The following is a 17002-nucleotide window of genomic DNA, read 5'->3' as shown; positions in this document are numbered from 1 at the left end:
CGGATGCGTGTCCGCAGCATTCGACCTCGCACTCGTAAGCGCGCTGGAAGGAGGTGCCGATGGTGATGACCCCGCGGGGGCCCGGCATCTTCAGCTTCAGGTATGTGTAATTGGGTATGGCCATGAACTTCGCGTAACATGGTCGCCCCAGAATGGCGTGGAAAGTCCCCGGGAATCCCACTACATCGAAGGTGAGGGTCTCAGTCCGGTAATTGGATCGATCCCCAAAAGTGACGGGCAGGTCAATCTGCCCTAGTGGCACAGCTTGCCTTCCTGGCACGACGCCATGGAAAGGTGCTCGGACGGGGCGGAGGCGCGTTCGGTCGACGCCCATCTCGTCGAGCGTCTTGGCGTACATGATGTTGAGGCCGCTGCCCCCATCCATCAGTACCTTGGTGAGCCGCTTTGGACCGACGATCGGGTCGACGACAAGCGGATACCTTCCCGGGTGTGGGATGGCATCCGGATGGTCGGTCCGGTCGAAGGTTATGGCGGATTCCGACCACCGGAGATATGCAGGCATAGCCGGTCCTGCGGTATAGACCTCTCGACGCGCGACCTTTTGGCGGCGCCTGGAGTCGTAGGCCGTTGATCCTCCAAAGATCATGAGGGCACCGGTCGGTGTTGGGAAGGTGTCGTCCTTCCCCTCCGTGTCGTTAGTGGTGGGAACAGGCTCCTTCCCCTGCTCCTCCTTGTTCAGACCCCCGGCCAAGTATTTGCGCATAAGGCCGCATTCCTTGTATAGGTGCTTGGCCAGGAAGGCGTGATTTGGGCATGGCCCCTCGAGCATTTTCTCGAAGTGGTTAGGGGTGCCCTCCGCGGGCTTCCGGCCACCTTTGCGGTCGGCAGCAGCCGCGAGTGAGCTGTCGCGCCGTTGCTTCTTATTTTTTCCTTTGGCGGGACGGTTGGAGGCGCCTTCGCTAGCGTCCTCGTCCCGCCTTGTCTTTCCGTCGGAGCGATCAAAGATGGCTCCGACCGCCTCCTCGCCAGAGGCGTGACTGGTGGCGATGTCCAGAAGTTCCTTGGTAGTTCGCGGGCCCCTGCGTCCCAGCTTGTGGACCAGGGATTCGCAGGTCGTTCCGGACAGAAAGGCTCCTATCACGTCGGCGTCGGCGACGTTCGGGAGCTCGTTGCACTGTCGGGAGAAGCGCCGGATGTACCCGCGGAGGGTTTCATCGGCCTTCTGACGGCAGTTCTTGAGGTCCCATGGGTTTCCAGGGCGTTTGTACGTGCCCTGGAAATTACCCACGAAGATCTCAGTAAGATCCGCCCAACTCTGAATAGCATCGGACGGCAGGTGCTCCAGCCATGCTCGTGCCGAGTCGGCCAAGAACAGCGGGAGATTGCGAATAATGAAGTTATCCTCATTCGCACCACCGGCCTGACATGCAAGCCGATAGTCTTCGAGCCAAAGCCCGGGATTTGTTTCGCCAGAATATTTAGGAATGTTCGTGGGTGGTCGATACCTTAGAGGGAACGCGGCGTTGAGGATGTGCCGGCCAAAGGCCTGAGGGCCTGGCAGGACGGGGCTCGGGCTTCGGTCCTCGTTGCTGTCGTAGCGCCCGCCACGTCGGGGATGATAGCCGCGGCGCGTTGCTTCTCCCTCGTCGCCGTGGGCACGTCTCCGAGCGTCGATGATGCTGCGCACGTCGCGGCCACGGCCGAGGCGTTGATGTACAGGGACGACGGAGGGCTGCCCGCCGGCTGGCGGTGTTTGGTGTACGGATGCATCCTTGGTGGGACGTACTGAGGGTGCGTGCTGGCTGGTGTCCGGTTCGCGTCGTCGAGACAACGAACTTTCCGCCTGTTGCGTGGCTGCACGCTCGAGCAACGTGCGAATCTCCCGATAAGCGCGTCGATCCTCGGACGTTGCGGCTTCCGGGAGGCCATGCAGCAAGGCGGTTGCTGCAGCGATGTTCTGGCTGGCTCGAGCAAAGTGAGGAAGGGCCCCATCGTCGGTGAGGATCCTTTGATGTACGGTGCGGGCTGTGGCGCGCGCGCGCCCCCCGTCTTTGCGGCGTTCAATCTCGCGATTGATGTCCGCGTATTCCCGTGCGAACCCTTGCCCGGCCTCATTGATCTCTTGCTGACGAGCCCTTAGCTGCTCCATCCTTAGGTGAGATGGGGCTGTCCCATCCTCCCCGGATCTGCCGTCAGGATTATTTGTAGGGGTGGCCTCTTCCCTGGAGGCGCTTTCGACGTGACCCTCGGGGGTCTGCGTCATGTAGCATTCCCGGGAAGGGTGGTGGCTCCCCCTACTGGAATCTGAGCTGGAGAGCGATACAGGCTTCTCGTTGAGGAGCTCGTAGAGGGTCTCCGAATCGCGCTCAATCACCCCCACGAACTCGATATCCGTGGGTGATTGAACCACACGTAGCGCCCAAGGGCGGCCGGCGGTCGCCGCAGCGTTGCGGAGACCGAATGGAAACGCTGTCGGGGTGCTCCATACGGACCTTTCCGGATACATGGTGGCGTCGTGGGAAGCCCCCTTGGGTGACGGGACTCCCCGGGAGTTGTCTAGTGGGCCCTCAAGTCTGAGACGGTTGAGGTTGATGGAAGGGGGAGAGGGGGCGGCTGAGTGAGTCAGCGTCAGCTCTCCTCCTAGCGTGACGATGAAATCCAGGTTGCCGAAACGCACGTGTGCGCCCGGGGCCCAGGTGATTGCGTGGGTGGCCATCCGAGACCTGATTTGGAACGCGCAAGACCCCTACCTGGCGCGCCAACTGTCGGTGTTTCGTACAAGCACCGGCAAGTAAATTTATAGTAATGCGCGTTAGGCTCGGATGGTGTACTAAAGGACACAGAATTTATACTGGTTCGGGCGGAACGTCCCTACGTCCAGTTTGTTGCTGCTTGTGTTATTAGCACCGTGTTCGATCTGTAGTAAGGGATACAAACTGCCGAGAGAGGGACTTGTCCCAAGTCCCTTAATCGAAGGGCTGAGAGGTGGTCAAGAGCTTCGTAGCTGCTTGAATGTGTGTAAGTGCGTTCTATTGTTCGGTCCTATTTTTTGCCGTCCGTTTGATGGAGGATATGCCTCCCCTTTTATAGATGAAGGGGCTGGCTTTACAAGGGTGAGAGCTCTAGGATGCGTACTCTACTTACCTTGTGGCTCATGTCTACCTGGTCCGGTCCTTCCTCCTCATGAGTGTGAAGGAAGATAAGTGTTTTAAGATGTCGTCAATATCTCTGTAAGATGTCAGATCAGTCACAGCATGCTGCCCCCAGGGTATGGGCTGTAGTACCGTGGTTTTGACTTAGGGGGCCTCCCCCAGCCTTGCTCCACACGCCTTCTGGTTTCCATGATTCCTGTTGGGAGAATTCGGGGTCGGGGTCCGGTGTAGCGCCGTGGCCAAGGCTCTCTGACTTGGAGGACCTGAGGGGTCGGGAAGAGGGCCTCCCCCGCTTCCTCGGGTCCACAGCGCGGTGATGGAGTATTCGTCGTTCGTGGAGATAGCAAATCCGTTCTTGGAGTGTAGCGGTTGTCGTATATCTTCGTTGGGTTCCGCGTCCCAGAGCTGAAGGCGGCGCCTACAACTCTACAGAGTGAGGCGCACGCGCCTGTAATGCCTTTTGGGCTCTGCGGCGCCCGGAAGGGTCTAAAGCGTCAGTCCTGTCGTTCCCTGGCAGTTCTTTTCTTGTCAGGGTGCAGGGTATGGTCGTTGGAGCCATGGTTGACCCAAACGTCTTGTCTCGTCCTGTATCCATCGTTATGAGGGACAGATATCGATCAGGGCGAGGTTCGTTCTGGGCCATCGGATGAGACGGAGGCTAGTCCCTATTTCTTGGGCGAGACTAACCCTATCCCTCCGGGATCGGGCGAGGCGGAATCTATCCCTTAGCCCTCGGGCGAGACCGAGCCCGCCCTATAGGCGTCGGGCGAGACGGTGATTAGCCTTGAGCCTTTGGGGCGAGGCAGGGTTATCGCATAAAGGCGTCGGGTGAGGCTGACCCCACCCCTTCGGGATCGGGCGAGACGGAACTCATCCCTCAGCCCTCGGGCGAGACCGAGCCCGTCCTCAAGGCGTCGGGCGGGACGGAGATTATCCCTCGGTCCTCGGGCGAGACCGAGCCCGTCCCAAGGGTGTCGGGCGAGGCGGAATCGAACTTCTGTCATTCGAACAAAGGATGACATGGCACCCATCGTCCAGAAGCTTTTTACGTTCGGTGGTTATCGGTTCCACCTTCTGGGGTACCCCGGTATTAGGTCCCCGACAACAGATTACTTGGAATCCAACAGGAGGAAAAGGCCATTGTACCTAGATGATGATGATGATGATGATGATGAGCAGCAACAGCAAGAGCAGGAAGGAGAAGCAAATGTGGTAGTAGTGGAAGGAACTGCACCTGAACCTAAATCCCAAACCTCCAAGGCGCACCCAAGTTCAGGGACTGCAACAAAACAAAGGCGTGCAGCCTATTCATACAAGGTTGCAGCAGCAAGCAAGGCCAAGGCAAAACCAAAGGGGAACAAAACAATTCTTGAGATGCTTCGAAAAACACCTGAAGAACTAGTTGATGAAAGGTGTAAATGGTGTTTTCAGCCAACAATTCAGTCTAGCACAAAGACCAAAGAGCAGCAACATTATGTGGATATGCAATGGGCCTTGTGGTTTTATGAGTGTGGCATACCATTCAATACAGCAGCAGCAAGACAATTTCAGATTGCAATTGAGGCAACAGCGCAGTATGGTTCAGGGTACAAGCCTCCTTCTCCCTATCAGCTGGGGGATCCATTGCTTGAAGATGCTGTGAAGATGACAAGCACCATGAGGGAGGACCATGAGCGGGCATGGAAGCATTATGGCTGCACGCTTATGTCAGATGGATGGACCGATAGGAGGGGACGACATTTGATTAACTTCCTTGTGAATAGCCCGGAGGGGACTTACTTCTTGGAGTCCGTCGATGCATCAAGTGAGGTCCATGATGCATATATGCTTGCTGATTTGCTGGAGAAGAGAATTGAGGAGATTGGAAAAGACAAGGTTGTCTAAGTTGTCACTGATAATGGGGCTAACTACAAGGCAGCGGGCAAGCTTCTAATGGAGAGCATTCCTTCACTGTTTTGGAGCCCATGTGCTGCACATTGCTTGGACCTTATGCTAGAAGACATAGGGAAGTTGAAGGAATTTAAGAAGCCTATTGCATGTGCAAGGCGTGTCACAACCTTCATCTATAGGCATGGGAGAATTCTTAGTACAATGAGAGAGAAGACAGGTGGGGTTGATCTTGTTAGACCTACAGCCACTCGATTTGCGACCTCGTTCCTCACTTTGAAGAGTTTGCATAAGCACAGAGATGCTTTGAAGGCTCTATTTTATAGTGAAGCATGGACCAGCAATAAATTGGCTAAAACTTCAGCCGGCATGGATGTGCATGACATTGTGCTCTCTACAGAGTTTTGGAATTCAGTTGAGGATTGCCTTAGAGCTTCAGCCCAACTACTAATTGTACTTAGGGTGGTGGATGGTGATGAGAAGCCCGCAATGCCAGAGGTTGCAGCACTTATGAATCATGCAAAAGAGAAGATCAAGCTAAGCTTTGCTATCCAAACCAAGAAAACCTTGCTCAAGAGAATTATGGAAATCATTGAGAAACGTTGGGTGAAACAAATGGACCATCCTTTATATGGGGCTGCACTGTACTTGAACCCAGGGAAATTACATCCTCTCATAAGAGCTGATGATGATGCCACTATTGGGCAGCTAAGAGGTTGCTTCCTTGAAGTTCTTGGAAGAATGGTGGATGATAAAGATACTCAAGCCAAGATTGATGCTCAATCCTTGGACTATGAAGCCCTTAGAGGAGATGCATTCTCAAATAAGATGGCTAAGCAAAACCTTGAGTCAATGAGCCCTCGTAAGTACTGTTTTGTACTATAATTTCAGCAATTCTACATTTCTGTAACTTAATTCTAGCAAGTATATTTCATTCTTAATTTGTACTATATTTTTGTATTTGACAATGTAGTTGATTGGTGGCGTTCATATGGTGGCCGTGCTATTGAGCTTCAACGGTTTGCTAGGCGTATTGTTAGTCTATATGCTTCATCATCTGGTTGTGAGAGGAATTGGAGCACATTCGAGTTTGTGAGTACTAAATACTCTATGATTTTTCTACTACTCAGTTCGTGTTTAATTTCAGCAAGATAAATATTTTCTCTAAATTCTTTTGTAGATCCATACAAAGAAAAGAAATCGCTTGCTGCATAAGAGGTTGAATTCTATTGTATTTGTTTCCTACAACCGGAAGATGAAGACTAGGTTTCAGATAAGGCGTGAGAAAAAAGGAAAGAGTTTTGATCCTTTGGTCATTGAAGAGTTCGATTGGGACAATGAGTGGGCTGACTCTTCTTTTGTACACCGTCAAGGTGCTCGTGGGTGTGAGTGTGATGCAAATGATCTTAGATGGGAACATGTTGATGAAGCTCTTGGTGCATCAAGTTCACTCCGAGGACGCAATCTCAGAAGGAATGCTAGCAGCAACCGTGCAAGACCTTCTAGCCCAAGTTTGGTTGAAGATGACTTAGGTTCAGATGACGAAGAAGATGAAGCAAGTCAAGACCCACATGACGATGCTGATGTGACAGATTGTGAAGATGCTCCTGGTCCTAATGGCTCCAACAATGGAGAGGACATTGAGGCTGCTGCAAACATCCATGATGAATTTGATGATGGATATTGATTGTTGGGGTGGGGGTTGGCTTTTGAGAGATTTCAGTCCACCTTGCTTTTGTGTTACCTGTGCCCTGTTCTGCACTTACTTCATTAGAACCTTAAGCTTCGTTTGTAATGTATGCTGTGTGGATGTGGACTACTTTTAATTATGCCACTAGTAGCTCACTAGCTTGTGGTTGTGGATTACTTCGTGGATGTGGACTACTTTTAATTATGCCACTAGTAGCTCACTAGCTTGTGGTTGTGGATTACTTCTAAATTCTATTGTGCCTGGCTGGTTGTGGACCATATTAACTATGATGCTACTTATGCCATATTTTATTCACCCATGTTCCTGTTATTTGATTCCTAGCTTACACAACTTGTTTATATGTTTGCTACATTCCTCATTGTTTCTAATGTTGCTACATTCCTCATTATTCCTGTAGCTTGTGGCCTGGGAGAAGAAAAGAGAGGTCACATTAACAAGGTAGACTTGATCCATATTTACTTAGCTAATTCATTGGATTATAGTATTATACAACTTGTTTCTGTTACATTCATCATATAACAAATATGTTTTGACTTGCAAGGGGCATGTGTGCTACATGGAACAAGGGCAATTGGAAAGAGGAGAGCTCTACAATCAACATCAACAAGGTATGATTTTGCTGCTCCATTGTTGGTTAGGACATGTGTATGGCATCGCCTCGCCACGCGCCTTAAACGCCTAGTCGACTCGAATTGGTGGGTCGCCGCGCCTCGACTTACCGCCTTAAAAACCATGATTATATCCAACTAATTTACACTTCAGCTGAACCTTCTTACATGCTCTACCATCAGTAATCAGCACATCCATTTTCCATTTTGTGCTAACCTTTACTCAATCTACCCAAAAAGAAAGAAAAAAGAATGAACAATCCTACATTCTCCAACAAAAACCAAGCCCCCCCTTCTGATTCTCATTGGGGAGGAACAGGCAGGGACTGGGATGTAGGGGGACTAAAATTAGAATGCCATGACGATTTCGAAAGAATCCTCGTGTAGAGTATTTGGTTCCACACGTCTGGCACGCCAGGAAGGCACCAGTGGATGCAGTCCGCGAACTTCTCTGGGTCTTCCTTCTGCTTAGGCGTCAGCAGCTTCCCTTGCCGGAAGGTGTACAGGCCCGTGTGGGCGTCCTTCCGGTAATCTGACATCTGTGATATCGATCACTGACACTGGGACCTTCTCCATGGACCTGGCCACATTGACCACTAGGTCATACAACCGCATGTCGTGGTAAAGATCCAGGGGTTGGCTGTAGTTCTGATACGGAAGCGTCTCCTTTACACATTTGATCCCATCCGGGTTCCCCCAATTCTGTGGGCTGTTTTCACAAAAATGTAAGCAGGATTTAGCAAGACCAACACATAAAAAGGCATGTTAAATATTGCGCTAATTTACAGCTCAAAGCAACAGAAATTAACGACATGATGCCGGATATATGTTGACGACATCTAAACACAATTGCTTTAAACTTCACTATTCTTTTTTCTAACTGGTAAACAAATTTATCAATATAAATGTAGGAAACAAATACGATTTACAATAGATTACTGCCAAAATATGTGCAAGCCTATGGCTGTACCAAGTGAGAAAATATACTCAATTCCCAACGTGCAGGGTGCCTGCTGCCTCTCATGCTGTTTAGTCTAGGACATGCCCATGTGGAAGCATGTGGGTCAGATTCGTGTGGATTTTTTAGTATACTAGACACTGACACTAACTTTGCAAAATAATACTGCACAGGATATGAGGCACTCAACACTCACAGGATATCTATATTTTACTCTGTTGGCTGTTCCAGACACTCACTATGACAATAAAAATGCACAAGACTCCAAGCCTAATGAGAGAGGTTACCAATTTAAACATAGCTTCTGCATCCAGATTTCGTTTAATGATGCAGCATCGATGATAACACCTCTGTTGATTTTTATTTTTTTCTTCAACACATAAGAGAACTGCATATCAGTGTACTACAATGAAAAATGGGGCAAGAATCCATACAAAACCCACACACACTCACATCAGTAGGTTCTTATATAACCTCTGTTGTTTTACTACTCCTGCCACTATGTTTCTGTTCAGTTTTGAGTGATATGAATTCTACAGTTCTACAAGATTCTTGGCCAGGTAGACAGGCAGGCAACATCGAAGTAGACATCGCACAGATATTTTGAATACTCCTAGTATAAGTTTTTTTCATAACGCTAGTATAAGTATTGTTTCATCGGAGTATGGACCTGTAGTTTTTTTTTCCATGTATCAACCTAATACCAAAGACTCCATGGTCGCATGTTCAATCGACAATGGTACGTACCAGCTGCACAATAGTTTTTACCAGGGTAAAAAGGAGCTTCTATTCATATCAGAAGCAGAATAGCAGAACACAGATGACATGACAAATATTGGACTTTGACATTCACTTTACATAATAAATACTGCAAACAGAATTTTAGAAGGCGAGGGTTTTCTATCAGGCAAGTGATCATATCAAGACTTTTTTAGGCATTAAAACAGATCAGCACCAAAGGGTGCTCACAATATCATAGCCTGTGTCTCAGGAATCAGGACAACTAGACATTCCAGTTAGATACAGTGGGGCTCCTTTTTCTTTCTACACTAGAGGTTGTTTACAGGTCAAATCCTAGCTTGCAGGTTTCTTGTGATGCAAAAAAATGGCAAAGCAATCTCAGAACACCCACAACAGTGACACCCCACCCCACATAAAAAGGTACCCCTTTATTGTACCAACTGTTTCTTTTCACATTCTATTTGAGCTGGACCCTCATACAAGTTTGTTGGCATCTAGGACACTCTGCACCCACAATTCCCATTTTTTCCCAGCTACTAGCCAACTTAGAGTATGGATTCTATTGTAATATCTTCTGCATGCTTTCCTTACTCTTGGCTTGAAACTTCGTCACTTTGAACAGCACATGAATCATACAATACCAAAACACCAGATTCTAAACCTAAGGTTTTCATTTGACTGTAATACTGATCCTTAAACCCAAGTCAGTTACTGTTTAATGTCACCAGCAGTCTATAATCTCATACTTGCTGACTGTGAACACTCAAGTGATACTCAAGGAGTCAAGGTCTACTAGTTGAAACCTGGCCTCATATAATTCAATGTGACGTGCTTCTAGGAATGTTGAACAGAAGGGACATAAGTTTGGCCTATTGTTTTGTTCCTACTTCCTAGTGGGTCCTGAGCCAAGGAAACATCTGATCCACTGAGCACATAGTTCAGCAGATTGGACAATGACGTCAGACTAGGACAAGGGGAAGATTTCTTCTCTGGAAGGTGATATCAACTTTGCAAAACACTTCAATCAAGGTAAGTATGGTATCCAGCCTACAGTGCCATCCTTTTCTGATTGCAGAATGCAAATACGACAAATCATATAGAAATATAAATTGAGGTCTTACTAGTGAGTAGTGACTGAAGCCCAGAAAATTGAACTAAATTTGGATTTTGGATCCATGCAAAAATGTTGACTAACAGACACATAAGTTAGGCCGTCACTTTCCTTGTGGGTCATGATCTAACCTAAAAGCTGAGTTCCATGATTTGGTGGAGTGGACAGTGGCATTGTGGTTAGCTGAATATAGAACAAGAGGAAGGTTGCTTCTCTAGAAGGCAATTTGGGCCTAACAAACCACTTGAATCAAGCCTATGTATGGTGTCCAGTCCAATTGAACCGACAGTGGTCCACAAAGTTCAAGGTTGCATTGCAAATCACTCATAGTCCACAACAAACCACCATTGCTTGTACCATATAGAGGGGGGAAAAGGAAACATGAATGCAGCAGCTTTCGGTCACCTGAGGTGAGGAGAAGAAATTGTCATGAAGAAGACAGACGTGCGGGCAGGATCGATGTTGTCATTGATCCAATCAGACCAAGTCTTGAACACCTGGCCATACGCCTCAATCCTGGGAACCTCGTCGTTCTCAGACCAATACTTCGAATTCGGTCTCCTGCAAAAATCCACCCAGCGAGATCTCAGAACACGATTCCATTGCTTGATTGCATAAAGCCACAGAGAACGAAACAACGCATTCCCAGTCCAGAACCCAGATGTCGTAGGTGTTGACCTGACTTTGATGTCGGCGTTGTTCATCCACCAGATGTAGGTGTTGAAGATGAGGTAGTCAACATCCTTCCAGTTCTTGGCGTGGCTCTCGATCCGCTCGGGACTGATGATCCGTTCCTTGATGCTGTGGAAGTTGGGGTTGTCCGAGTTGGACTCGACGAGGAAGGGCGCCCAGTAGAACTCGAGCGTGGCGCGGTACTCCTTGGCGTAGAAGGTGTTGATGGAGCCCCGCTTGACGATCTTCTTCCTGCCCTTGGACAGGATGGGCTGCACCAGGCACACCAGCGACTCCCACTGGTTCCGGTTCAGCGAGTCCCCCACGAACATCAGCCGCTTCCAGCGCATCTCCTCCATGAATCTCCGGGCGTCGAACCTGCTTCCAATCCAATCAATCTTTAGCGCAATCAGGCAACTACGCAAGCAAGATGCGAGCTCGCAATGAGGTAATTGGTGGAGATCTGGAAGAGGATGAGTCCATACGTGGGGAGGGCGCAGTCGTTGGGCTGCCATCTCCAGTACTGCCACATATCGTCGGGGCGGCCGCTGGCGAGGCAGGTGACCTGCTTGGTGAGGAAGGTGCAGTCCTTCTCCCGGTACGCCGGCACGGAGACGCTGTCGAAGACCCAGCGGCCGCGGGAGAGGTCGCAGGTGGGCGGCGGCAGCGCGAGGGGCGGCAGGCCGGAGACGTTGTAGAGGTCGGCGTCCGGGTAGAGGTAGTCGTCGATGGAGAGCTCGGCGATGGTGCGCGCGTCCTCGCCGTACATGACGAGCGCGAGGAGGAAGAAGGCGGCGGCGAGCGTGGTCACCGGGGAGCGCCGCGCCGCGCCGAGGCGAGGAGGGAGCGCGCGGAGGCGGTGAGTGGGGCACTGGGGCGGGGCGGGACGACGGCTTGGGGGCCGTCGAGGTGGTGGTGGTGGTTGGGAGCGCGGGGTCGGAGGTGGAGGTGGGTGGCGGTGGTTTCGCCATGGCGGCCGGAGACTGCAGCTTCTTGGCTGGTGGGAAAGGGGAACGGCCGGGGTGGGTGGTGGCGGGGCGGCACCTGGCACGGGCACCCAAGGAAGGTGAAGCCCGCCCAGCCCGATGCGACGAACGCGGCTTGGATTTTTGTAGGCTTGCGGCGGGAGCAGAGCAGAGAAGAGCAGGCAACTGTCGGCCCATTCGCCATAGTCAAACTCACTGCTATGCTAAAATACATGCCCCGCGTTTAGTTCGCCGAAGTTGGCGCCGCTCGATTGACTGTGTAACACTGTACTGCACGGTAGTATTTCGTTTGTGGTCGGTAATAATTGTCCAATCGTCGACTAATTAGGCTCAAAACGTTCGTCTCGTAAAGTACAACCAAACTGTGCAATTAGTTTTTGATTTCGTCAACATTTAGTACTTCATACATGTACCGCAAGTTTAATGTAACGTGGAATCTTCTTTTTGCATAGTGCCAAAGTTTGGTTTTAGTGAAACTAAACATGGCCCTAGGCCAACGAATTCAATTTCAATATGTGCTCCCTGATGCGGCCCGTTGCATAGCCCATAGCTGCCGCGGCTCTCGATCGCCGGTGCGGCGGTGCTGGATCTCCCTTCTCGCCCCCACCCCCGTGCCGCATGGAGCGAGTCGCGCCTTCGCCTTCGCCGCCGCCTCCGTGCCCCAGCGTATCGTACTCTGTTCCTGTTCCTGTCGCACCGTCACGGCCTCAGGTGAAAGAGGATGCACAAATTGGTGTTGTTCTATTCTGTTCTAAAAATCCAATCGAGCTCAAAGTATGCTCAAGCTCAACCGACTTTCCATTGACAAATGTTCTTTCAACGGGTAGTAAGATCTGATTGCCTACGCGAGTGTATTTACGGTAGTCAAAGCCTTTGTGTGGTCATTTGTAGGTGTTCATTTTTTTTTCTTGTCCCTTGCAATTTCCAAGCCCCGGGAACATTGAACACTCAAAGTGAGAAGTTGGTTTAGGATCTTGATATAGTCTTTTCTTTCAACAAGAGATTGTTTTGTGTCAATTGTCCTTTTATACCATCTATTATTTTTATCTTATGAGACACTCTTTTTTTAGTGTCTCTTATTATTACAAAAATAAGGCTTCATAATACAACTTTTTTATTCGACAAGACCAAGTTTGCTTGGAGGACTAAAAAATTGTCTAGTCCAGATCTTTGCCTAGTTTCCTAACTACTTAGCATTGTCAAGCACCAAACAAACAAAACCTGAGATCCACTACCAACCAAACAAACTCTAAGATCCGCTTGCAAATGGTGGACAAAAGGAAGGAAGGAAGGTAATGCCACCGGCAGGCCGGTGGTAGCCTTGGATGGTGATAAAGATGACGGTGGAGTCAACAAACTAGGAGGCGATGAGATGAAGAAGGCAACAAACACATGTTTGGTACTAAACCTCTACCTAAGACATAAAGGGTGTTCGGTTCTTAAAAACTAGGTACATGAGAGGCCATTTAGTTGCTGCTCTACCCTAGGGGGGATGCGTCTACCTAGGTATCTTGATCTAGGCCTTGTTATATTGGGGTTAGGAATCAATATTTGGCACTGTAGCACTTTCGTTTGTATTTGACAATTATTGTCCAATCATGGCCTAACTAGGCTCAAAAGATTCGCCTCGTAATTTACAATCAAACTGTGTAATTAGTTATTTTTTATCTACATTTAATACTCCATACATGTGTCCAAAGATTTGATGTGATGAAGAGAGAGTGAAAAAACTTACAATCTAAACAAGGCTCTGGCCCTTGGCACTCAAAATCAACTGCTTAGGGTCACTATTTGACGTGGATCGATTAGTTCCTCACTATAAGAACAAAAGACACCACAATTACTTCCCCAGTTCTGAAATATAAGGTATTTAAGTTTGTCCTAAGTCAAATATTACGTTTGATTAAGTTTATATATACGAGTATTACTTTCTACCACATTGTATAGATAAGTTCCAAAAATACATTGCATAATTTATCATAACTTTTGATGTCGTAAATATTTTTTTTTTAAAAACTTAGTCAACGTAATTTGACTTGGGACAAACAAGGATCCCTTATATTTTAGGATGCTGTAGTTGTCTGTGCTTAGCAGCCTAGGTCATGTGTGAGCTATATAAGCTTGGAACCAAACGCGTCCATAGTTGTACTTTTTTTTTATGCCATATTCGATGACATATAAACAAAACTTTAAATATTGCACCAGATTTACGACGTTCAGGGATGAATGAGCCGAACAATGTTCATTGGCGTACAACCATTTGTGGTTCCACCTTAGATGCATGTATAGTCAAATAAATATAATAATATAGTGGTGCAACTTTTTGCTATATTCTTGAATCTCACTTAAGTTAGGCTGTGTTTAGTTCCCAAAAAGTTTTCAAAAAAAGTGCTACAGTAGCCATCACATCGAATTTTGCGATACGTGCATGGAGCATTAAATGCAGATGAAAAAAAAAACTAATTGCACAGTTTGGTTGGAAATCGCGAGACGAATGTTTTGAGCCTAATTAGTCCATGATTGAACACTAATTGCTAAATAAAAACGAAAGTACTACAGTAGCTAAATTCCTAAATTTCGCGAACCTTAGGAGCTGACGGGCCAAAATTTTGATTTTGACCTTTCATCCGCACCAAAGTGAGAGAAGGATCCATGACTTCAGGCCAGGGCACCCAATGTTCTTGTGGGTCCGGTTTGTAGTTGCCGGCTTGCATCATGATGAGTTAAACATTTACAAGAAGTTTTTTTTTAACTAACTCTTTAATTCTTTATTTTAAAAGTCATTTAAATAAAAATGATTTTCTATATTTTTTCACCCTCCAATAATTTTATTTTCTATATCTTGTACGCAATCTAGAGAACCAACGTTATACTTCATTTTTGGCTAATGAGAAATTCGAAATAGATGATGACTATATTTAAAGATCAAACTAAAGGAACTGTAGAAGAGTATTTTTACCAAAATTTCTATTTATTCTTATCAATTAGGAAAAGAGACTCTTGGAGTTATTCTTAGATTCTTTTAGAATTTCTGCCGTCTAATAATAATAAAGAACCAGAAAAGGAAAGAAAAGAAAAGAATTTCAGCCGTCTCGCGCTGTCTCAGAGTCACACTCCACATCCGCACATCTAGGCATCCAGAGACTGCTAGTATGTCTGTCTTTCTCACTGTCAATGTGAGCTGAACTGGAGTTCCCAACATGAATGTGTCATGTGTGTGCTTTCCTTTTTCTTTTCTTCTCCTTTATAGTACAAAACTAAAAAAAATAAAGAAATTGAAGAACAAATCGACATGCACTTACATTGGTTGGAGGCTTAGAGCTGGATCGATGATTGTGTTGTTGTTTGCAGCTGGTCGAAGTCAGTTGGTTGCCACGGCCGTGGCGCGTGTGCAATGGAATATAGAGTTACAAAGATTTATGAAATCAAATAGATATACTATAAAAATATAATTAATGAAGAACCTAATGGTACTTAGTTGGTATCATAAATGTTATTATCTTATTAGATAAATTTGGTCAAACTTGAGATGCTTTGACTCTCTAAGATTCTTAGAATGACTTATAATTTGGGATGGAGGGAGTATATATTAATGTCATGGTTAACAAACAGCGTTTTGCATGCATAAATGACACGCTTCCAACAGCTGAGGAGGTGTGTGTTTGTGTGTAAATGAAGATACCTTAGCTGGAGAACATATGTTATTCAGTCTCACCAATTATCAATCGACCACGTGCTTACCTTTTTGATAGATAGAAAGAACGAGAGCATGCATGCAGATGCAGCAGCTGGTGGTGTCACAGATAAACGAAACCAACAAGAAGCTGAAAGTACTCCAGTCCCAGATTCTTTAATTCTGGTGCAATCATCACGCATATATCACAATCTCTGTCTGATGTTAGCATCGATCACATCTATATATACGCATGGCATACATGCATCTTGCATTGTATTAAGTAGAAAGATTTGCGAATACAACACAACGTCCCATAGGGCTCACACGGGTGAGACTGGAGCACAACACGCGATCTAGCTTGACGTCTCTGCACGCACCCACTGCTCAGCCTCGTGTTTGATTGCTTGGAGCAGTTGAGCGGTTAGGGTGTCCTTGCACCAGAAATATTGTGTGTTCCGCTCTTTTTATAGCTCCCAAGAGACTAGTGAAAATAGAGAGCCGAACCGAACGCCCCGCTGTCGGGTGCCCGTCCAGAAGTGCTTCAGTCGACTCCACCAATCTACTAGCACTGAGAGGCAATCCGAAGGGCGTGGGAGAGTCTTCTCGAGCGCGGATAAGATGGGCCACCAGACTTGAGCTGGTGGCCGGGTCTATGCACTCAGGCTTGTCCTGGCATCCAGCTCGTGGCGACGATGCCTTCGATTCATTGTCCAGTGGCAACGCTCAGTGGTGCCCAAGTGTCCTAGATGAGGTCACTGCCAGGCATTGGCCCCGCTTCCGAGGTGCATTGCGTGATAAGTCGACCACACCGAGTAAGTGTCGTCTGCCGTCCAACGCCAGGGATAGGGCATCCCAGCAGGTATTCGCCGATGGCATGAAATCCCCTGTGATTTGTTGAATCCATGCACCGTTCGGTCGAGCAGCTGCCACTGTTTCCTTGCGTTTCCTCTGGGGAGATGTCTTGGATGGCCGCACTGCAAACCCAGCCGCCAATCCAGAAGAGTGTGCCTAGTCCATTGCCGATCCTGACGTAGCACTGTTTCCATGCGTTTCCTCCTCGATGAGACGTAGAGCGGATAGAGCAGGGGCGATGTTTTGGATGACGCTTTGAAGAAGGCATGTACTTCAGGGGTAGCTTTGATCGGCAATTGCGCCCAAGCTCGGTTAGCGTCCATCTGCTGCAGCCACAACCATCTTGACTGCAGCGTGATTTCGGCAAGCTTGAGATCGGTGATGCCCAGTCCGTCCAACTTAGTTGATCGGAAGGTTGCGGGCCATGCCACAATATAGAAAAACATTTGAACATTTAGTTGTAGCCTTGCCCTACTCCATCAGGCTTCGTCACCAATGATATTGATGCAACTAATGAACCCCCCATCATGGCGTTTGGTTGCTTTGCGTCCGGGTAGCATGTCAACGTGCCAACCCTGTCTGGTTACTCATGCGGATCTAGGATTTTTTATAATAGGGCATGTGAAAGGTTCTGATGGCTAGATGGGTGAATAACCTATAAAAATTTCTACAACAATACTCAACAAG

At 47.9% G+C, this 17002-nt stretch overlaps 1 protein-coding gene and 1 pseudogene across 1 annotated transcript; one reads left to right on the top strand and one right to left on the bottom strand.

Annotated features, from left to right (window-relative positions):
- The first annotated feature begins 5369 nt into the window (after nucleotides 1-5369).
- Nucleotides 5370-6687, top strand: LOC136509477 (uncharacterized). The gene is made up of 3 exons (XM_066504264.1): nucleotides 5370-5862; nucleotides 5974-6092; nucleotides 6181-6687. The coding sequence occupies exons 1-3, from the start codon at nucleotides 5370-5372 to the stop codon at nucleotides 6685-6687; spliced, it is 1119 nt and encodes a 372-aa protein (XP_066360361.1).
- Nucleotides 6688-7468: 781 nt separating this feature from the next.
- On the bottom strand, nucleotides 7469-11848 carry LOC136508436 (xylan O-acetyltransferase 3-like; annotated as a pseudogene).
- Between the last annotated feature and the right edge of the window lie 5154 nt (nucleotides 11849-17002).

The sequence above is a fragment of the Miscanthus floridulus genome, chromosome 15 (assembly GCF_019320115.1).
Source record: "Miscanthus floridulus cultivar M001 chromosome 15, ASM1932011v1, whole genome shotgun sequence".
Classification (NCBI taxonomy): domain Eukaryota; kingdom Viridiplantae; phylum Streptophyta; class Magnoliopsida; order Poales; family Poaceae; genus Miscanthus; species Miscanthus floridulus.
Note: the sequence above shows the minus strand (reverse complement) of the source record. Positions and strands in the feature narration are given on the sequence as shown.

Bases quoted from the DNA above. Each gene is read 5' to 3' on its own strand.
- LOC136509477 (XM_066504264.1), top strand. From the start codon at position 5,370: ATGGATGTGCATGACATTGTGCTCTCTACAGAGTTTTGGAATTCAGTT. The intron at 5,863-5,973 runs GTAAGTACTGTT...TTGACAATGTAG, and splicing joins CCTTGAGTCAATGAGCCCTC to TTGATTGGTGGCGTTCATAT. The intron at 6,093-6,180 runs GTGAGTACTAAA...ATTCTTTTGTAG, and splicing joins ATTGGAGCACATTCGAGTTT to ATCCATACAAAGAAAAGAAA.